Source organism: Heteronotia binoei, chromosome 1, assembly GCF_032191835.1.
Source record: "Heteronotia binoei isolate CCM8104 ecotype False Entrance Well chromosome 1, APGP_CSIRO_Hbin_v1, whole genome shotgun sequence".
NCBI lineage: Eukaryota > Metazoa > Chordata > Lepidosauria > Squamata > Gekkonidae > Heteronotia > Heteronotia binoei.
Window position 1 is genome coordinate 129,977,150 of NC_083223.1, and position 22,936 is coordinate 130,000,085.

The following is a 22,936-nucleotide window of genomic DNA, read 5'->3' on the forward strand; positions in this document are numbered from 1 at the left end:
CTCTAGGCCAGGGTTGTTCTGGCCTGGTTCTGCAGATTTTTAGTAGACCCGACACTCCAGCAGGCTACTAGAAGGGAGACAGAGAAGAGAAGCATTGAGTCCCTTCTACTCTCCTGCGTGGTCTGAGATCTGCTGGGATAGCCTCTTAAAGAGGCAGTATACAACAGTTGTAATTCTGAGAGATCTCCAAGTCCCACCTGGAGGCTGGCAACCCAAGATGCAATACTTCCTTTTGGCTGTCCTAATTATGATACCACTCAGGTTCATTATGGATGAACAGTAGCAGTGAAGCAGAAAAAAAAAATCTCACTTCTCATTTTCTTTTCATCACTCAGTTTATAAGCTTCCATATTTATATAGTTTTTCTATCTGTATAAGTCTTCAGAGTTGTGTAAATGAAGCTGGGGAAGATTTCCCAACTCCTTTCCTGCCAAGTTGATCCTGCCCCAAAAACCCTCCTCTTCTGTCAAAGATTCTGGAAACTGTCTTCTTCGAATCAAATCCTGATGCTGTAGACTATATCTACTCAGTTTGTCAACTCGTACCTGTCAACATTTGTTTCTATAGCCATTTTAGTCTTTACACACATGTATGTTGACCAGTACAGGATCTACCTCTTATATCTGATGAAGGGGCTTTAGTTCATAAAAACTTCATGTCCCAATAACCATAAGTTAAATCGGTAAGAAGTCTATCTCAATTTACCCTTGTATCTTTATCTAGCACAAAATAAGGCCCCGCTTATATAGTGGTGCTGAATGAGAAGCACTGGGGTCAGTAGGATTGATTTTATTGACATTGTTTAAAAAGATGAAGTCATTTGTTGTGTAACTTGTCATGCTTGCAGTAGCAAAGTTGCATTTGCAACAGTAAGCCTAAAACAGGATCTGTTAGAAACCACAGAGAAATTATAGCTACACTAGGAATAAGGCCCACTGTGGGAATAAATACAACAGCCTTAGGTATTCAGGGTCAATTTGCTATGATATTATAGCATGGCAAAGACCACACAGACGCTGAAGCTCAGCATAACTTTTGTCTACAGTGCATTGTTGCCACCTTTCCCTGTCGTATTTGGCCTTGCAGCATTTAGCATCAGCATGTGCCTGTGGCATGATCAGTTGTTTTGTTTTTGTTTTTTTGCCTGGCATGGTTCTGTTATGGTATAGCGTAGAGTATGCACATCTGACTTCAGCTTTCCATCTCCCGCCCCCTGCAGCCTCTACCTAGGAAAGTTGCAATCTTTCTCTACAGTGGGAACAAAAGCAGGAGGAAAGCGACTTCAGCAGGATATAATGACACAGAGTAACCACTTTCTGCAGGGGAGCTGATCTCTGCCATCTGGAGAGTAGTTGTAATTTGGAGTGATCTCCAGCCCTCACCTGGAGATTGGCAACAGTGTTTGTCCAGGAGGAAATGGCTGGTTTGGAGGGTGGAGTCTATGTCATTGTACCTGTCTGAGGTCTCACCCCTCCTCAAGGTCCAGCCTTTCCAGTCTCCACTCCTCAAATAGCCAGGAATTTCCCAACCTGGAGTTGGAAGCCCTATCTCCTTCCCAGCCAACCATCAGCTTACCTTTATTTGCCCCTTGGACTTCAGCTTTCCATCTCCTCCCCCCTCTCCGCAGCCCCTACCTAGGAAAAGTCCAGTCTTTCTCCACAATGAGGACCAAAGCAGCTTACATCATTCTCCTTTCCCCCTTTTGATGTGCAGAACAACCTTGAGAGGGAGGTTAGGCTGAAATTCTGTGACTGGTTCAAAATCACCCAGTCAGCTTGCATAGCAAGAACCTGGATCTGGCAGACCCTGCTCTGAAGTGCTAACTGCTGCGTCACACTGGCTTGTTATGGGGAGGCTGCTGCTGAACAGCAGCAAGCAGCCAGGCCTAGTTAAGTCATGCCAGCCAGGAGGTGTCTATGACATATTGAGTTGAGATCTCTCCCCTCCCCAGACTCTGGCTTCCTTAGACTCCACCACAAAATCTCCAGGAATTTCCCACCAACCTGGGGCTGGCAACCCTTTGTCAGGACTGGCCACAGTGAGTTCTCCCTCAAAGGTCAAAATAGGCCTGGAAAGGACCTTCTCCCCCTGCCTTTTACTGTCAAAACAAAGCTTGGAATACTATGGTTGCCTAGCAACAGCCACTGAGGGAAAATGGAGGACATGGCTAGATGGGCCAATAGGATGTAAAAGCATCTTCCCCAGTGGCCCAAACCTCATCTGTTCTTGGGCTGGAGGGTGTGGTTGCTCTCCATGGAGATTGAGCAACACGCAGTTCAGCCAATGGGGGGGGGGGGGGCGGGGTAGGCAAGTCATCACCAGTATAACTTGCCTTTTATATCTATAGGATACTTAAATTACAGTATTGGTTGTTGGTGGTGTTTAATCCAGAATAGTATTCACTATTTCACATTTTTAACCACTAGTACAGATTAGTACAGATCACTATACCTTTTATTAGGCATTCACACTATATGTGTAAAGGAGAGAGGGAAAAATCATGCTTTCAATGTTTGGCCATGCTGGCTGGGGCTGATGGGAGTTGTAGGCAAAAAACATCTGGAGAGTTACTGCTGGCTACCCCTGTGATAGATAATTGAAAACTATGAACTTGGCTGTTCATATTAACAGAGTCTTGCTGTGTACTATTAAGTATGTTTTAACTTTCCGACCATGATAAGGATGAGAAGGAATGAGATCAAAACTTGAAAATAAAGCTGTGTATGTGGTCCTTGCCTTGGCCCGGTAATAGCTTGGTTGATGGGCTTAGCAGCACCTCAGGATAGGGAAAACACTGTAGTTTGCCTCAGCCTCTGATGACTTCCACATGATTTATCTGCTTTAGACTTCTGTTCAGAAGAAGGGTTTTTCCCCCATGGTACATATGTGCACCTCCCAAGATTTCTCTGGCTCTTCACTGATCTTTCAAACATGCTTTACTCTGAAGTTTTGGGAAAGATCACAATAAAGCCTGGATGGCTGATGTGTGGTTGGGAAATTTCAGATTTCCCCCTCCTACATGGCAGCCATTTTCATTGAGATTGCCCCCTCAGTGGTTACTTCCTTGCTCTGACTTAGAAGGCATTACATTTTTTCAGTTGGCATATTGTTATATTAATATAATATTAGAACAAATATGTGTGCTAAGGTTTTCTGAATTCACGTTTCATTTTAAAATAAAATTGTCCCTTCTGTTGCAGAAGCAGAGAAAGGGCTAGAGACTTACTATATTTTAGTGAAAGACAGATATTCAGACAACCCAATACACATGGACTTTTGTTCCCATCCACCCCCCACTCATCAGCCCTGTCTCTGTTGTGCTATAAATTGGCCTTATTTTAAAAATATTTGTCATAAACAGTTTCAAAAGTTTTACACATTTAATGTTGCATAGATGAGATGGGTCCCCAGAATTTTAGAATTACCATCAGAATCCAAGCAGTCTCTAGTCCTGGTATAAATTTAAGACACCAATATGGCAAAAAGATTAGTATGCAAGACTAAAACTAACGAGGCCCAGGTTCAAATCTCCACATGCCATGGAACTTATTGATGACTTTTGGAAAGTCACTTTTCTCAACCTAACCTACCTTCCTGTTAGGGTTGCCAGGTCCAACTCAGGAAATATCTGGGGACTTTCAGGGTGGGGAAACAGGAGCAAGATTGTGACAACCATGATTAAACTATGAAGGGAGTTCTGGCCATTGCATTTAAAGGGACAACACTCCTTTTAAATGCCTTCCCTTCATTGGAAATAATGGAGAATGGGGCACCTTTTGTTGGGGCTCATAGAATTGGATCCAAAGCAATCTTTTTGAAACTTTATGGGGGAGAGCTGAGGAGAAGCAGCAGACGCTATGCTGAAAATTTGGTACCTCTGCCTCAAAAAACTGGCCAGGTACCCATGGATCAATTCTCCATTATACCCTATGGGGACCAGTCTTTATAAGGTATAATGGAGTGCCCAGTGGACACTACTCCCCCCCGCTTTCTGATAACCCTGATGCAGGTGCAGGGCCTCCAAACTAGGAGATCCCCTTCCTCCCACCTGGAGAGTGGCAACCCTACCTGAATTCCTTGGCTGTTGTAACAATAAAATAGAAGAACAGTGGTTCTTTTGAAATGTTATGTCCCATTTTACTTTTGAAATGTCATGTCCCTCAGCTATATCATGACAATGCAACCCACTAACAAAATTTATCAGTTCTATAAGTCCATCTTTTATTTTTTTCTCCTTACACCTTTTGTTCTGGAAAGTTTTTTTTTAATTTTTAGTCCATTATTTCATTACAGTTCAGCTATTATCAAAAATCACTAAGTATCCCTTTACCTTCCAGTATTTTTCACCATATTTTTGAAATTTCTCCCATTCTTTTCTAAATTTCTCCATATCATAGTCTTTTAAAATTCTTGTAAATTTATCCATTTCAATCCAAGAAATAATTTTTAAAATCCAATCCCATTTTTCTGGTATTTTATCTTGCTTCCATAACTGCGCATATGATGTCTTTGCTGCTGAAAGCAGATACCACACCAACTTTCTATCTTGTTTCGGAAAACTTTCCATTTGTAATCCCAACAAAAAAGAGTCTGGAGACCTCTTAATGTCATAGCCTAAAATTTTTTGACATTTCTTGCTGGATCATTTGCCAAAATTGCTTTGCCTTTTCACAAGTCCACCACATATGGTAGAAAGAGCCTTCATGTTTTTTACATTTCCAACACCTATCTGACACCTGATTGTTCATTTTTGCCAGTTTCTTCGGTGTCATATACCATCTATATAGCATTTTGAAACAATTTTCTTTAATATTATAACATGTCGATATTTTCATAGTTCTTCCACAAATACTCCCATGATTCCATTTGTATTTCTTTGTTAAAATTAATTGCCCATTTAATCATTTGAGTTTTAACTACTTCATCTTCTGTAGACCATTTCAATAATAATTTATACATTCTTGAAATCAATTTTTCATTATCTCCCAACAGCATTTTTTCCAATTCTGTTTGCTCTTGTCTAATACCTTCGCTTTTAATGTCCTGTTCCACCAAACTCTTAATTTGTTGCAGTTGAAACCAATTACTGTATTTTTCGGACCATAACACGCACTTCCCCCCCCATAAAAAAAGTGGGGGGAAAAGTGTGTGTGTCTTATGGAGTGAAGGTACCTTCCTTGGGGGGGTGGCGATCCGTTGTCGCCACCTCCAATCCCGGCGCTTCCCCCGCGCCTGCCTGGCTCCAGCTTCTTCCAGCAAGCGCTGGGATCGCTCCACGCTGCCCCCACCGCAAACTCAGCGCTTCGCGAGCACCGGCTGCGGAGAGGGCAGTGTGCTTCCTCCGTGCCTGTCTGCCTGGCTACAGCTCTGATGCTTACAGCAAGCGCCAAGATCGCTCCCTTTGCCCTCCGAACCCAGCGCTTGCTTTAAGCATCAGAGCTGGAGCCAGGTAGACAGGCATGGAGGAAGCACCCGCCCCCTTCGCAAACCCAGCGCTTCGCGAGCGCCGGCTGTGGAGGGGGCAGCGTGCTTCCTCCGTTCCTGTCTGCCTGGCTCCAGCTCTGATGCTTAAAGCAAGCGCTGGAATCGGAGGGCGGAGGGAGTGATCCTGCGCTTGCTGTAAGCATCAGAGCTGAAGCCAGGCAGACAGGCAGACACGCTGCCCCCTCCACAGCCGGCGCTCGCGAAGCGCTGGGTTTGCGGAGGGGGCGGGTGCTTTCTCCGTGCCTGTCTGCCTGGCTCCAGCTCTGATGCTTAAAGCAAGCGCTGGGATTGGAGGGCAGAGGGAGCAATCCTGGCGCTTGCTGTAAGCGTCAGAGCTGGAGCCAGGCAGACAGGCACGGAGGAAGCACACTGCCCTCTCCGCAGCCGGTGCTCGCGAAGCGCTGGGTTTGCGGTGGGGGCAGCGTGGAGCGATCCCAGTGCTTGCTGGAAGAAGCTGGAGCCAGGCAGGCGCGGGGGAAGCGCCGGGATCGGAGGCGGAGGCAGCGGATCGCCCCCCAGGAGGAAGGTGCGTCCTATGGTCTGGAGTGCCTTATGGTCAGAAAAATACGGTATATTTATACTGTAATTCTTCTATTGATTTGAATTCCACCTTTCCTCCCTGTATCTTTAATAGTTTATTGTACATTAACCACAGCCCTGCATCAGTTTCTGAAGATAATTTTATTACTTCCATTGGCACAATCCATAACGGCTTTCTCTCATCACCATACTTTTTATATTTTACCCAAGTACTTTGCAAGTTTCTTCTTATATAATGATGCGAGAAAAAGCCATCCATCTTGTTTTTTCCCATAAAGCATATATGCATGCCAACCAAAAATATTTCCATGACCTTCTAAAACCAGCAGTTTCTTATTTAATAACGTCATCCAATCTTTAATCCATACCAAACATACTGCATCATGATACAATTTTAAATCCGGCAATTGGAAACCTCTTCTTTCTTTTGCATCAGTTAAAATTTTCACTTTAATCCTTGGTTTCTTGCCTGCCCAAACTCTTGAGACTTTTCTTTGCCATTTACTGAATTGTTTGTTGTCCTTCACAAGTGGAATTGTTTGAAATAGAAACATAATTCTTGGTAAAACATTCATTTTAATTGCAGCAATTTTGCCCAGCATAGACAAGTTCAATTTTTTCCATTTTATCAAATCTTTTGTCAATTTTCTGCCAAAGCTTTTCATAATTATTTTTATGCAAATCTATGTTTTTATAGTAATTTCCACACCTAAATATCTTACTTTTGAAGCAACTTCACACTCTGTTACCCTTTGCAATTCTTCCTGTTGACTCTCATATTTTAACACAAAATTTTTGATTTTTCTTTATTTATATAAAGCCTGCCAATTCTCCATACTCTTGAATTTTACGAAGCAGCAATGGTGTCATAAATAAGGGATTTTCATTGATAAACATTACATCATCAGCAAACGCTCTGTATTTGTAAAAAAAAACCTTTTAGTTTCAGCCCCTCTATTTCTTTATCTTCTTGTATTTGCATAAGCAAAATCTCTAACGTCATTATGAATATCAATGGAGATAGAGGGCAACCTTGCCTTGTACCTTTGCTGATTATCATTTTCTCCATCAAATCCGCATTTATACAGAGTCTTGCTTGTTGCTCAGTATATATCGCCTTAACCATTCGTATAAAAGCTTCTCCAAGTCCTAATCTCTCCATCACTGCAAACATAAAGTCCCAATTCACATTGTCAAAGGCCTTCTCTGCATCTGCAAAGAATAATGCCACCTCTTTTTCAGGATGCTTCTCATAGTATTCAACAATATCTATGACAGTCCTAATATTATCTCTAATTTGTCTCCTGGGAAGAAGTCCTGCTTGTTCCTCTTTAATAAAATTATTCAAATGCTGCTTGAATCATTCTGCTAGTATCCTAGCATATATTTTGAATCATTGAATCATATATTTTGAATCATTGTTAAGTAATGAAATTGGTCTATAGTTTTTTACAGTTGTGGTGTCTCTATCTTCTTTTGGTATCAACGAAATTATTGCTTCCTTCCATGTATTAAGTTTTGGTACTAACACTTCTGTGAGGACTTTATAAAATTTGGCTGTAAAACCATCCAGGCCTGGTGCCTTTCCCATTTGCATTGAATTTATTGCTGCTTTAACGTCAATTTTTAAAATTGGTTCATTTAAGACTTTTTCCATATTTTCTGTTAAGGGACTTACTTGAATTTTCTGTAAATACGCATCTATTTTTCTTTTGACCTTGAAATATCTTCGCATAGTATTTATAAAATTCCCTTTTAATTCCTGCTTGGTCAGCAATTTCTTTACTTTCCAATACAATTTTAGCAACAAATTTATTTTCCCTTTTTTTTTTCATTTGCCAAGCCGGGTATTTTCCAGGTTTATTTGCTCCTTCAAAAGATTTCTGTTGCAATCTCTTAAGGTTCCATTCTTCCTCTTTATTTAACAAATGTCTCAATTGGTTCTATAATATCGTAATTTTTCTTATTTTTTTTTCCCGGTCTTTTTTTGAGTTCCTTTTTTCCAATCTCTTTTTGAATGCCCAGCATTTGTTTTTCTTTATCTCTTTTATCTTTATTGTTAATTGTAATTAAAGTACCTCTAATTACAGCTTTATACGCATCCTTTTTGATGTTTCTCTTTGGGGTTTTTTTATCTATAGTTATAGAACTTTAAAACAAAGATTCTTGATTTGATAAAATTACCTTGTATTTTTTTTGTTTACAATTTTAAGTAACACCAGCGGGGGTCAAGAAAAGGGGGAGAGGAGGAGGGGTGAAAAGTGCAATGTATTGTTCTCATCACATAATGTCTTTATTGTTCTTTCAGAGTATAGTAACAATATGTTGCGTATTAATAAAATTTGTTTTACACAAAATTTATCAGGTGAGCTTCACATCTACATATTTAAATCGACTCTCTGAATTAAATGTGCTAAATATATATTAGTATTAAAAGTTCAAATGACTGAATCTTTGCTGAGCTTGTAATGAGGAGGCAGGTATTAATTTTGCTTCTGTTTAATAATTATGTAGATAAACACAATATTGATGTGTTTAATTGTGCAGTCCATTGGGTCATCTTCATAGCGTCTGTGCAGGCACACATGGGCCCATGCTTGCGCTTGCTGTAGGGATCTCTTTTCTAAAGCTCTCTAGAATATTCAGAGCACTCAATCCTCTCCCCTCATTGGCCAGTTCCTTCTCCTTAGGGTACTTAATAAGTTCCTCTTGGTTCTTAAATTTTGCATGAGTACATTACAGGAGGTTATAGGCTTGATTCACCCTGAAGTCTAGTTTGCTAATATTAATCTTAAAGATGCTTGCTTCCATATTACTATACACCCGGATCCAGGAAGTTTCTTCATTTCCAGTGTGGCGATATCTGCTACTAGTACTCTGCCCTTCCCTTTGGCTTGGTCACTGCACTCGGTGTGTTCATCAAGTTCATGTCGGCAATAATCATTCACTTATGCTTAAGGGGTTGTGTTATTTATCCTTACTTAGACAATTGGCTTTTTACCATGCCCTTCCCTGATCTACTTGCTGATCATCTCTCCCTAGCTGTTTCCATCCTAACTTTGCTGAGCCTCCAGACCAATTGGGATAAATTCATTGTGTCCAACTCAGTCCATTCTATTTATTGGGGCCTTTCTGCACTCCCATCAGTGGCAAGGCTTTTCTCCTGCAGAATAGGGTAGCTTCCATGCAAGCAATGATTTACAAGTTTTTCTCCAATAGATTCCTGTATATTAATTATATACTGAAGCTTCTAGGCCTCATGACCAACACTACTGCTGTGGTTCGCTTGTTCTGTTTATTCATGAGGCCCTTTCAGAACTGGTTTCTTAGAATTGCCATCAGAAATTGTCTATTCCTAGAGTTGTAGTCCATTTCCTAGGGTGGTGTTCAGCTTGGGAGAACCCACTGACGGGCTTTGTATTTGGGATGTGCTCCTATAATATTCAGGTTCTACATATGTGTCCCTTTCATACGTTACTCCCATAGGGCCAGTGGTCATTGGTCGCCTTCTAAGCAGGACATGCATATTAATCTTAGAATTTTAGAATCATACAGTTGGAAAGGACTTCCAGTGTCATCGAGTTCAACCCTGTGCACAATGTAGGGAGTTCTCAAATAACATGCCCAGAAGATAGCAAAAAACCTCCAGGATCCCTGGCAAAACTGGAGAAAAATTATTTCCTGATCCCAAAGTGACAATCAGCATTTCCCTAGGCGTGTAAGAAAGGGCCATGAGAACTAAGCACCGATGCAACCCTTTCTACCCTCCTTCCTTCTCATGAACTGTTGAAGTTCAAAGAATCAGCATGGCTGTCAGATGGACATCTAGGCTCTGTTAAAAACCTATGAAGGAGAGCCCATGACCTCCTGAGGAAGTCTGTTTCACTGTAGAACCACTCTGTCAAAAAGTTCTTCCAAATGTTAACCAAAAACTTGATTTAATTTCAATGCATTGGTTCTAGCCCGCCCTTCTCAAACAACAGAAAACAATTCTGTCCTCTCTTCATCACCTGTTACAATTTCACTTTCCTGTTTCCCACAAAAGGACCTACCATGTCCTTGCCCTTCTCGGACAACAGAAAACAATTCCGCTCTCTCTTCATCACCTGTTACAATTTCACTTTCCTGTTCCTTGCAAGGAGCCTGCCATGTCCTTGCTGTTTTCCTTACTTTTAACATAAGGAAAGAACCCTTTTTTAAAATCTTCTTCGTGGTCTCTGTGCTTCACACTCATGGGATAGTGCGCCTGCGCCGATCCCCGAATCGGTACCTGAAAAAGCCTGGGATTTTTTCGCGCTCGGCGCCAATGGGCATGCGCAGGCGTCCCAATGCGCATGCTCACCGGCGCCAGCACGGGGATCCCGCCAGTTCCTTTCTGACCGCTGCACGGAGAGGTTTACCTTTCTGGTTCCCCGGTTGGTGAGAATTTTTGGCTTTGTCCTTTTTCTCGTTCTTAGCCCGTTTATTGTTCTTAATAGTTAGTCAGTTAGTTAGTTAGTTGTTGTTTAAAAAAAAAAGCGTTTCTTTGCCTGTTTGGCGAACTGCCCCTTGGGGTAATTCGCGTTCGCTTTTCCCCCATTTCTTTTTTCTCTCAGTCGATTCTGAGTAGTTTTTTTCTTGCGGCTACCTTCTATGGAAAGTCGCTGGGGGGTTTTCAAGCGCTGCCGTGCTTGCGGGAAAAAGATCGCCCCTCCGGACGGCCATTCCCTTTGCCTGCTGTGCCTCAGGGAGACGCACCGAGTGGAGGCTTGCCCACACTGTCTCCGCTTTTCGAAGCAGACAAGAAAGAACCGTGCGGCCCGGTTATCGGCCGCGCTAACCGAATCGGCGCTTCAACCTCAACGACCGATGGAGTCTTCGGTACCGAAATCGACCGACACCCCGGCTCAGGAGCTTGCATCGGCCGATGCTGCTCCGACACTAACTTTAGCTGAACTGCCGGAAGAGCGTGGCTCCACAAAACGTTCCCACGAGGGCTCGGTGGATACGCCCGCTAAGAAGCGCCGAGAGGACTCGGGGATCCGAGTTCCTAAGAAGGCGAAATCGAAGGACAAGCAGAAGTGACCCCGCACTCCTTCCCCTTCGGTCGGCGCATCGACATCGGCAATCCCTAAGCCGCCGAAGAAGATCCTGGCTTCTCCACGCCGAAGCCCAGTGATCCAGTCTCGCCTGTCGGCATCGGAGCAAGAGCCGGAGATTGACTTAACCCAACGCTCCTCATCTTCAGGCTCGCGTTGACGTACCGCCAGCGAATCGACCTCGGAGGTGGAGGTGTCGGCGCCGATAGCTCCTTCGGTCCCGTTCAGGCACTGGGACAGGCAAGAACCGGAACCCTTCCAGGCACCTCAACGCTTCCCGATACCTCCATGGGAGCAACGCAGATGGCAGCCTCCTTACTCTCGGTACCAATCCTATCACTGGTACCCAGAGGAATACCAGGACTGGGAGCAGGCATCGGAATTCTCATCGATGTCGAGGGTATCGCACCGATCCCGGAAGGCGTCGGTATCAGTTCCCCCGGATCGACAGTTAGTCCCGGTCGAAGCTCCTCGAAGACCACCGCCGGCCCAGTCTCCACCACGCGAGTCGACCCCGATGCTTTCAGAGCACTCAGCTCATCAGGACTCCTCGTCATCGGAGTCAGACGGTGAAGCCCAAGACCTGGAACCCTCACCGGTCTCCCAGACGGCTGAGGATCTTCCGATTTCGCCGTCGGAGGATCTAAAGTCCTATGGGGACCTTGTGAGGCAAATTGCTGCCACACTGAAACTGCCTGTGACTCAGCCAGAACCCGTAGTGGACGACAACGTGTTTGATATAATGCAGAAGAACACGTCCACTGCGGTCCCCCTGCCAGTCACCAAGGTGATCCTCCAAGTCATCAAGGAGCCTTGGAGAAAACCTTCATCGACGCCGGTATCATCTAAACGGCTGGACCACATGTACAGGGTCCAGGAGACAGGGGCTGAATTTTTGTTCACCCACCCACGGCCTAATTCCATGGTAGTCTCCTCTTCCTCGAAGGCTAGGAAGGTCCATTCCTCCCCGCTGGACAAGGAAGGGAGGAAGATTGACGGAATGAGTCGCAAGGTCTATTCAGCAGGGGCACTCGGCATCAAGGTATCGAACTATGCTGCCTGCATGGCTCGATATCAGTATGCCGTGTGGGAACAACTCTCCCCCTTCCTCTCTTCGCTGAGCGAGGATAAGAAGGCTGCTGCAATGAAATTGCAGAAGGAAGGTCTCACTGTGGCCAGACAACAACTGGCTGCAGCGAAACATATGGTTGAAGCTTCGGCCAAAGCCATCACTTCTGCAGTCTGCATTCGACGCCACTCCTGGCTCAGGTCGACGGCACTCCACCAAGACACAAGGACCTTCATCAAGGACCTGCCCTTTGAAGGGGACGGACTCTTCAGCACCACAACTGACATGGCGCTGCAAGAGTTCGACAAGAGTGTCAAGACATCGAGAAATTTGGGCGTCCAATCTACCCCCAAGGCTTCCAGATCCAAACAATGGCCTAAGCCCTGGACCAAGAAGCCATACCAGAGGTTCTCCCCTGAACCATGGCGTCCTCGCCCTGTACAGGCTGAACGACCCTCCTATTCGGGTAACGGCAGGAACCGTTACGGGACCCAGCCTTCCAACAAGTCTAAGGGGGCTCGCCCCCAGAAGCAGGGGGTTTGACTTCCCGCAAGCACGTGTCATCGCCCCCACTGTTGGCTCATCCATCCGCCTACGCCCTTTCCTGCCTGTCTGGGAGTTGATCTCCACAGACAGGTGGGCTCTGTCCATCGTAAAAGAGGGCTACAAAATAGAGTTTGTTCAGACCCCGAACCAGTCCGTGGTAGTTACCACTCCCCCTTCCCCACCTCTGCTGGCGGAGGTGAGCAACCTCCTCCAGAAACAAGCCATAGAGGTAGTTCCACCGGAGGCCAGGACAGGAGGCTTCTACTCCCGCTACTTTCTGGTCCCCAAACGGGACGGGGGCCTGAGGCCCATCATGGACCTCCGGAGTCTGAACAAATTCATTCTGTACCAGAAGTTCAGAATGGCCACGCTGCAAAAAATCCTGCCCCTCATCAATCAAGGGGACTGGATGGCAACCCTGGACCTCAAGGATGCCTACTTTCATGTCAGCATTCACCCTGCGTTCAGGCGTTTCCTAAGGTTTGCAGTGGGTGCTCGGCACTTCCAGTTCAGGGCCCTGCCGTTTGGACTGTCTACTGCTCCTCGGGTGTTCACGAAGCTGATGAGCGTGGTGGCTGCCCACCTTCTTCTTCAGGGAGTCGTTGTCTTCCCATACATCGACGACTGGCTTCTTGTGGCGAAGTCAAGAGAGAGTCTAACAACACACATTGCCATCACCCTGCGTCTTTTCGACACCCTGGGGTTGCAGGTCAATCTGGAGAAATCCCATCTTACTCCGTCAAAGACAGTTCAGTTCATAGGGGCTCTGTTGGACACAGATCAACACCGAGCATTCCTTCCTTCGCAGAGAGCAAAGGACATCATCAGTCTGGTACAGCTACTTCAGAGGCGGCAGTGGGGCACGGCCCAGCAGCTCCAACGGATGCTGGGGCTGATGGCTGTGACAACAAGCATGCTGCGTTTTGCAAGACTACGAATGAGGGGACTACAGCTATGGTTTTTGCGCCATTTTCGCCCTCTCATAGACTCACCTCGAAAGAGGTTCACCATCCCACCTGGGACTCTCCAATCACTGCAATGGTGGGGATCGGAGAGCAACATTTGCCAAGGGGCTCCCTTCCATCTTCCAACCCCCACTGTGACTATTGCTACCGATGCTTCCCTGTGGGGGTGGGGAGCTCACCTGGAGGATCTATGTGTGGGAGGTCAATGGCCTCCGAAACTGAGTCGGTGCCATATAAATTACCTAGAACTGCTGGCGGTTCACTTTGCCCTTCGTTCTTTCCGTCCACTGTTAGCGGGGAGGACTGTGGCACTGCTTACGGACAATACCACGGCCCTGTGCTATATAAACAGACAGGGAGGGACAGTGTCTCGCAGGTTGTGCTCGCTGGCAATGGATCTCTGGACGGAGTGCCTCCAGTGGGACATTTTTGTGAAGGCAACACATCTGCCGGGGGTCCTCAACATACAGGCGGACTCTCTCAGCAGGGGTGGAGCTTCCCCACACGAATGGGAACTGCAATGGCGGTTCCTAGAGCCGGTGTTCCAACTCTGGGGTTACCCACAGTTAGATGGTTTTGCCACGGCGGAGAACAAGAAGTGCCCCTTGTTCTGTGCCAGGGGAGGTGCAGATCCAGCCTCGCTGGGAGATGGACTTCTACTTCCGTGGGGGGTTTGGTTCCTTTATATGTTCCCACCCCTACCTCTGCTGACGAGGGTAGTCCACAAACTAGTGCAGGAGAGGCCGCGTTGCATCCTGGTGACGCCTTGGTGGCCCCGTCAGAGCTGGTTCTCGATCCTGCTCCAGCAGTCGAAGGGGGTCTTTTACCAGTTTCCGGCAGAACCGGACCTGTTGTCGGCCCAGGGCGGGCACGTACTCCACCACAACGTGCCACACCTGAAGCTGACAGCGTGGTTCGTCGACCACTAGGTTTTTCTACCAGGGTCCAGCAAGTCCTCCTAAGCAGCAGGAAACCTTCCACCCGTGCCTCTTACGAGAGGAAGTGGAAGAAGTTCAGTAACTTTGTGGCTGACTCCCCTTTGCCGCCCCACTCTGTTGGGCTTTCGGCAATTTTTGAGTTTCTTTTGGCCTTGGTGGATGAGGGGCTGGTATTCTCCTCCATCAAGGTCTATTTGGCAGCTATTTCTGCTTTCCATGGCTCAGTGGAGGGTTCCTCTGTCTTCGCTCACCCTCATTCCAAAAGATTCATGAAGGGACTGTTCTGCCTTCATCCTCCTTCTAGATCCCCTCCACAGTTGTGGGACTTGACTTTGGTTCTGGACAAGTTGACTCGTCGTCCCTTTGAACCTATGGCAAAGTGTTCCCTACAACTTTTGTCTTGGAAGACTGCGTTTTTAGTTGCCATCACTTTAGCACGTCGTGTGGGGGAGCTCACGGCGATGCGTTGTGATTACCCCTACCTTGCCTTTAGGGAAGCTGGGGTCTCTTTAGCTCCAGACATCACTTTTCTCCCTAAGGTGGTTTCCCAGTTCCACCTCAATTTAGAAGTTTGGTTACCCACGTTTTACCCTAGCCCTTCCTCGGATGAGGAACGCAGGCTGCACGCATTAGACGTTAAGCGTGCCCTTCTGTTTTATTTGAATCGTTCACGGGGTTTTCGTAAGGACAACCAGCTGTTTGTCTCCTATTCTGCCCCCAAGTTAGGGTCCAAGATTTTGTCTCAAAGACTTTCCAAGTGGCTTACTGAGACGATCAAACTTTGTTATTTGTTGGCGAAGAAGCCTTTGCCTGGACCTGTTCGTGGACACTCCACAAGGGCGATGGCCACGTCGGTGGCATTCCTGAAAGGTGTGTCCCTTCCGGATGTCTGCAAGGCGGCTACCTGGTCTTCTCCACATGCCTTCATGAAGCACTACGCGCTGGACGTGCATGCTCAGCAGAGGACTCGGTTGGGAGCTGCGGTGCTGCAAGCTGTGTCTTCAGGTTGACCGTCTTCCCGCCTCCAGGTATGCTTTGCTTGCTAATCTCCCATGAGTGTGAAGCACAGAGACCATGAAGAAGATAGACAGGTTGCTTACCTGTAACTGTAGATCTTCGAGTGGTCATCTGTGCATTCACACTACCCGCCCTCCTTCCCCACTGCTGACGGTCTCCCTCCAGTAGGAGCTTCCAGCGGTCAGGAAGGAACTGGCGGGATCCCCGCACTGGCGCCGGTGAGCATGTGCATTGGGACGCCTGCGCATGCCCATTGGCGCCGAGCGCGAAAAAATCCCGGGCTTTTTCAGGTACCGATTCGGGGATCGGCGCAGGCGCACTATCCCATGAGTGTGAATGCACAGATGACCACTTGAAGATCTACAGTTACAGGTAAGCAACCTGTCTTTTTTAGCATCTCTTGCTAGCATAAGCTCATATTGAACTTTAGCTTTCCCAACTCTCTCTCTACAAGCACTGGTGATTTGTTTATATCCATCCTTAGTTATAAGATCCTCCTTCCTTTCCCTAAATGAGTATTTTTTATTTCTCAAGTCTTTAGAGAGCTGTTTAAGTAGCCATCTTTGGTTCTTTAGGCTCCTCCCATTTTTCCTTTTCATAGGAATTATTTGTGATTGTGCCTTCACTATTCCGCTTTTAAGAAACTCCCACCCCTCTTGAACTCCCCTCTCCTTAAGTATTTCTGACCATGGGATTCTACACAGCATGATTTTAAGTTTGTCAAAATTTGCTTCCCTGAAGTCCAGCCTTTATGTCTGGCTATATACAGGGCCTTTTTGTAGAAAAAGCCCAGCATGAACTCATTTTCATATTAGCTCACACCCCCTGACATCACCATTGTTTAGCATAGGGCTTTTTGTAGAAAAAGCCCAGCAGAGGCTCATTTGCATATTAGGCCACACCCCCTGATGCCAAGCCAGCCGGAACTGCATTCCTGCTAAAAAAAACCCCTGGCTATATACAACTTTCCCTTCTCCAAGATTGTAAATTCCAAAAGCACATTGTCACTACTTCCCAGGGCGCTCACTACTTTCACCTTGCCAACTGGTTCTTCTCTTTTGATTTAATTTCAGTGCATTGGTTGGTGGAAATCAGGTCCAAGATAGTGGGTCTCTCTTCTGGAGCTTAGGGCAGTCAGATATACTTTGGTTTCTTTTCAGCCCTAGTCTTTGGCAAAAGAGTGCTAGTAGCCACAGACATCCAGACAACAAAGTTCTACATAAAGAAACACTTGTTCCCCCTCCCTCTGTTTGGAAGCTTTTGTCCTTTGGCAATGGGCCATCCAACAAGCCATCTCCTTGGTGGCTATCTACGTCGCCAGAGTGGTGAGTGGGACAGCGAACCCAGCTGCGCAGCCACACTAGGTCACAAGATACTGGGTCACATGATGCCAGGTCACATAGCTGGGCTGGCGCAGATGCAGTGAGGCCACCACTGCCAAGCCAAGTTTCTGCAGCATGCAGAGAAAGTGCTGGGGTGGCCATTCAACTCACTGGTTGTACCAGGCTCCAGGGGCAGTGAGCAGCGAGTCAGTCCTAAATTCAGACAAGGAAGATTTGGGTGGAAACGGAGAATCAGGAGGTGCTGCTGCCTCAAGGACCCACCTGAGGCTTTAGGGGTGGTGAACACCTCAGCAGATTCAAGTCTGTGCGCAGATGGTCTCTCAAGGACAATTACCTACTCCCTGTGTTCCTCCGCTGGGGTTAACCTTAGGTGAACTTGTTCACCACCTCTTCAAACACCAAGTGGCTTCAGTTCTGCTAACTGACAGGAACAGATACCCATTTCTTAGGGGAAGCCTTTCAGCTTCTGTTTCGGGGCCAATTACATATTTCTTCCTGTGGTGACAGACCTGCTCTATATAGGACCTCTCCTCCACCATGATGTCAAGTCTCTGCGCTTAGCAGATTTGCTGATACACAATCACTAGTGTGGTCGTATAGAGTAGCACAACTGTTGTTATCCTCTATGTGTCCCTCAACAAGAAAATCTTAAGCAATGAAATGGTCCAAGATTCCCTCCTGATTGTGACCTTCACCCTGAGTCCTGCCTGCTAAATTTTGAATACTTTGTACACCTGAAAGATAGTGGTCTGGCTGTTACCTCAGTTAAAGTCCATTTGTCAGCCATTTCAGCCCTCTACAACTCTGTTGTGGGGTTTTCTGTTTTTTTCCTGAATGGTTTATTTAATTTACACTCTCCAGCACCCCTTCCAGTTCCTTAGTGGAGTCTTTCATTGGTGGTCTTTGCATTAATGTTTAAGCCCTTTGAGGTCCTTGCCACATGTCCTTCCTATCCTGTAAGATAGTTTTCCTTCTAGCAGTTACCTCTGCCCTAAAGATAGGAGAGTTCAGGGCTTTACGGTCCTCCCCATCCTTTACTATGTTTCACCTGGATAAGGTTATTCTCCACCCTAGTCTAGGCTTCCTTCCAAAGGTTTTGTCCACTTTTTACATTTCTGAGGACACAGTCCTCCCAGCGTTTTCCCCCTTTTCCACATCAGACAGTGAACAAGCCTTACATACTTTAGATGTTCATAGATCACTGTTTTTTAAATTTAGACTGTACTGCACCTTTGTGGAAGGCCAGACTGCTGGTCTGCTTTGCTGATCCCCCTCCCCGCCCCATGGCCAGGTAGCTTCCTCCCAAACAATCTCACTATGAGTTATCAAGGCCATACAATTGGCATACTCTGCCTCCAAGGTTAATTGCCACTCCATCTCAGGTCTCAGTCATCCTCTATGACCTTCCTTGGCAACATCTCCTTGGACAGCATCTGTGAGGGCTGATGGGAGTTGGCTGGGGCTGATGGGAGTTGTAGGCAAAAAACATCTGGAGAGCTACCGTTGGCCACCCCTGCCATATGGGATTGCACGGAAGCTGCAAAGATGAAAACAAGATTGCACTTACCTGTAACTGTTGCTCATAAAGTGGTCTTCTGTGCAGGCACAGATTCCTCCCTCTCCTTCACCCACTATGGGATCCTTGCACTTTTGAGGTCCTTCTGTGGCAGCAAGAAGGGACTGAGAGAAGGAAGTCTTGTCTTGCCTGTCACATATCTGCTGGGCAGGAAGAAGCTGGCCCATGATGGGAGGGGCTGAGCACTCAGAACATTCTAGAGAACTTTATAAAAGAGATTTCTGTGGCAGGCCTGCACAAGCATGGTCCCATGTGTGCTTTCACAGAAGAGCATTTCATGAACAACAGTTCCAGGTAAGTGCAACCTTGTTTTAAATTTGTTCAATTAATTAACCTGATTGAAGCTTTGAACATAACTTTCTGATTGATTGCTCCAGTACATAAATCAGCGCTGCTGTTTGGTCTGTTGATCTCAAATAGTTTGACTGTAAAACTAATACTGCAAATTAAAAATAAATTATGCCCTTCTTATTATTTATTTAATTTCATTTTTCTTTCCAGAGAACCTTTCATCATTTTGTCAGGTGGCTTGTCATATGACACTGTAGGAAGAAGACCTTGTTTAACAGTCATGCATGGAAAGAGCACTGCTGTTTTAGAGATGGATTATTCAATAGTTGATTTTCTAACCCTCTGTGAAACTCCATACCCTAATGGTAGGTTCTGAGAGGATTCTTTATGTCTTTTCGACTAGTTTATACTAGTTCCTTGCTGCTACTGTTATATAATTTTGTGTCCTTAATTATATAGGGCAAACCTTGGCCCAGTCTGGATGTCTAGCCAAGGAAAAAATAGGCCAAACACCTTTCCCCTCAACACTGATCACTGTTGCAGTTGAGAGGCTCACTGTCCTCTTGGTGCCAAATTTCCCCTCCACCTTGGATCCAGTTGCTGATTCCATCAGAATCAATGAGGCAGGAATCATGGTCCAGAATAACCTCACTATCACTAAGGGTGAGGGGGAGAGGGTCACTGCTTTCATTAGATGATGAGGTTTTCAAGGTACTGGCTCCACCTCAGGTTTCAACTCCTTCATATCCAAAAGGGTTGGAATCATTGACACTAGACTTATTCGCCCAGTACTCATGGTGGGGACCCCCTCAAGCCCCCTGATTCCCATTGTATCCTCCCAGCTGGAGTCATTGGGACCAACATCCTTCATGGCCTCAACTGTTTCAGTGGGGCATGCTTCCAGGACCACCTGTTTCTGAGAGGCATCCATCCGTCCCACCATCAGTAAGTGCCCAACATCCGGCATTTCCTTTGGAATGGTTCAGCTCTGACTCAGAGGAACCAGCATTACACAGATCCACTGTCAACTCTTAAAGCCCCCTCCATTCCTACACCAGTTCTGCTGTAAGGTTCCGCTCCCCAATTTCTCCTACTGAGAACTTCCAATTATATTCTGAAATACTCCTTTGCATGGCTAAAGCATGGCTAAGGCTCTGGATCCAGAACGCTTGGATCTTTTTCTAAAGGTTTTGTATTTGGAGAACATAGGACCTGTTGCCTTCCCCATGCCCAGGGTCTTTTGGATACAGCAACTGGAATATGGTTGAAACTAGCATCCATCCCTACTACTGCCAAGAAGCTAGAGGACAGATGTGAATTCCTAACGCAACACACACACCCCAGCCAACTCTCTAGTGACAGAGGTCCTCCCATACAAGCAAAAGGCAGGAGCTCATGCATTGTTCCTTGAAAAGGAGGGGCTTAAGTTATATTCGCTAAGAAGGAAGATATACACATCTGGCACTAGTTTTACAGTTGACCAGTTTTACAGTCATCATGGGGAGGTACCAGATGCTCCTCTGGGAGCAGATGGGGGCAGTATCTGGATCCCTTCCCTGAAGACAAGAAGACCACTATTGTGGTCCTCAGGACTGAAGAGATGAGGCTAGGGAAACAGCAATTAAACACTTCCTGACATTTTTTTGATTGCTGGGCCAGGGCCTTCAGCATAGCTTTGTTTTGATGCTTCTGGTTTTGATTCTCAGTTCTGTCAGCAGACACTGGAGCGAAAGTGAAGGATGCGCCTTTTGAAGGGAAGGGGCAATTTAGCAGCCAAACTGATTCCACCTTGGAGTGGATATGCAAGAACAAACTGACCACCAGTTTCCTGGGCCTGACAGCACTGCCTTCCTCCTTGGGGAAGCTGAGGCACTATTTCCAGTATTCCAGAACCTGTCATTGCCAACCTCCTCATCAGCACTTCCATTCTTTCCACCCATCCTACACTTAGCAACAGCACAGCGGGAAGCAACACTGAAAGCAAAAGGGAAAACCCCAATCTAGTTCCCTAAGGGATCAATCTAGCAGGGGAAAATCCTTTGCATGACTAACTGACTCTCCAGTAGCTGGAATGGATACTGGTTTTGACCATATTCCAATTGCTGTATCCAAAGGACCCTGGAACATGGGGAAGGAAACCATTTATGTCTGTTTGTTCTTAGTTGGCATTCCATTAGTAAAGATAGTTGAGTTCTATCCTTTATTTGTCATGGGTGTATTTTGGAATTCACATCACCTTCACCAATACCTACCCTTCACTAATACCTACCCTTCCGATCCTGCTCCCCAACTAAGGACTGAAGAAAGGAGCAATTACAGAAATCACATATTTGCAATATGTTAGAGGTTTCTTTTGTAGGTATTTCTTTATCAAGGAAAAAGGTAGTGGTTTGCACCCTATATTGATTTTGTGGGCCCTCAGTAAATCTCTGCATATGGCCAAATTTAGGATATTTGGGGGGTTTTGCAAGATGTTCTATCCCTTTTAAATTCAGGCATATGGTTTGCAGTAGTAGACCTGAAGGATGCATATTTCTACATAGCCATCTGTGAAGACTTGAGGAAGTTCCTCGAGTTTCAGTGCAGAGACTTGCGCTTTGAATATTGTGTGTTGCCCTTTGGACTGCCAATAGCTGGCAGGGTCTTCACAAAATATATAACAGTGGCTATCACTCATCTCAGATTGAGAGATTGTGTGGTGTACCCCTTCTTAGATGCTTGGCTTTTTGTAGCTTCCTTCTACCAGGAGCTACAATAATCTACAGATATGGCCATCCAAATCCTGTCTGATTGGTGCCTGTTAATCAACCAAGATAAGTCCCACCTCTATCCTTCACAGCCGGTGGATTTCATAGGGGTTGCACTGGATTCTATTCACAGTAAAGCCTTCCTGCCCTTAGATAAGAGTCAGACCCTCCAGGCTGTGGTGACATGTTTTTTATTCATCTGTTTCCAAAAAGCAGTACACATTCAGAAATTGTTAGGCATGATGGCTGCATCTGCACCCACAATGTTGTATTCTAGACTCAAAATGAGAAACCTTCAGAAGTGATTTCTCAGGGATCTTCTTCGTGGTCTCTGTGCAGTCACACTGATGGGATTAGGCGCCAGCGCCGATCTCTATCGGTAAACTTAAAAGCTGCGGATTTCCACGCCGACGTCCCAGTGCGCACTGCACATGCTCACTGAGATGGGAGTGGACATCCCGCCAGTTCTCTTCTGACCGCCGCGCTGATCAGTTGATCTTTCTTCGTTCCGGTCGGTGGACTTCTTTATTCCAAAAAAATTATTATATAGTTATAGTTGTAGGTAGTTATAGTTCTTAGTTAGTTAGTTAGTTATAGTGGTTTAAGCTTTGGGGGGAGTGCAGGCTCGAAAACTTTTTCCCCCCGCTCTTTCCCCACCCTCCCCCCCAACCCGTCCTTCCTTCCAACTTCTCGTATGGAAAGATGTTGGGGATTTTTCAGGAGGTGCTCCAAGTGTGGGAGTAAAATCGCCCCACCGGACGGACATTCATTGTGCCTATTGTGCCTTGGGGAGCTCCATAGAATGGACTCTTGTGCACACTGCGCGGAATTTTCTAAACAGGCCAAGAAAAACAGAGCTGCCCACCTTGCAGCAGCCCTTATGGAGCAGGCGCTCTCCCCTCGGAAAATGTCTTCGTCGGAACGGGTCGATCAACCGACCGCACCCGCTGAACTATCGACCTCGAAGTCTCTCGAGACTGATCGTACCCTTTCCGACGCCAATCGCCCTAACAAACGCTCAGGCTCAGCTGCTCTGTCAGATTCCTCTACACCTGCAAAAAGGCATAAGGAGGATAAGGGTTCCCACGCGGAGAAGAAGAAGGCTAAGAGATCGAATAAGCCGAAACACAGCAAATCCGTCTCTCCACCTTCTCCGATATCAGCATACCCGACGGCACCGATCATTCCACCATTGAAGCTCTTTGCTTCACCGGGTTGTCGGCTAAGCCCTCCGATCCTCGCCTTGATGTCGACTGAGCTAGTCATATCTTCCGACTCCGATCACGAGATAGAACTGGCACAATGTTCCAGCACCGAGAGGAGCCCACCTGATCGAACCCGA

At 46.2% G+C, this 22,936-nt stretch overlaps 1 protein-coding gene across 4 annotated transcripts in view; it reads left to right on the plus strand.

Moving 5' to 3' along the window:
* Positions 1 to 22,936, plus strand: part of STXBP5 (syntaxin binding protein 5) — a 306,923-nt gene that overhangs the window by 168,653 nt on the left and 115,334 nt on the right. For all 4 annotated transcript variants that reach the window (XM_060240653.1, XM_060240661.1, XM_060240670.1 and 1 more), the window contains one exon: positions 19,058 to 19,212. In XM_060240653.1, the coding sequence (XP_060096636.1) occupies positions 19,058 to 19,212 (155 nt within the window). The remainder of the gene's footprint in view (positions 1 to 19,057; positions 19,213 to 22,936) is intronic.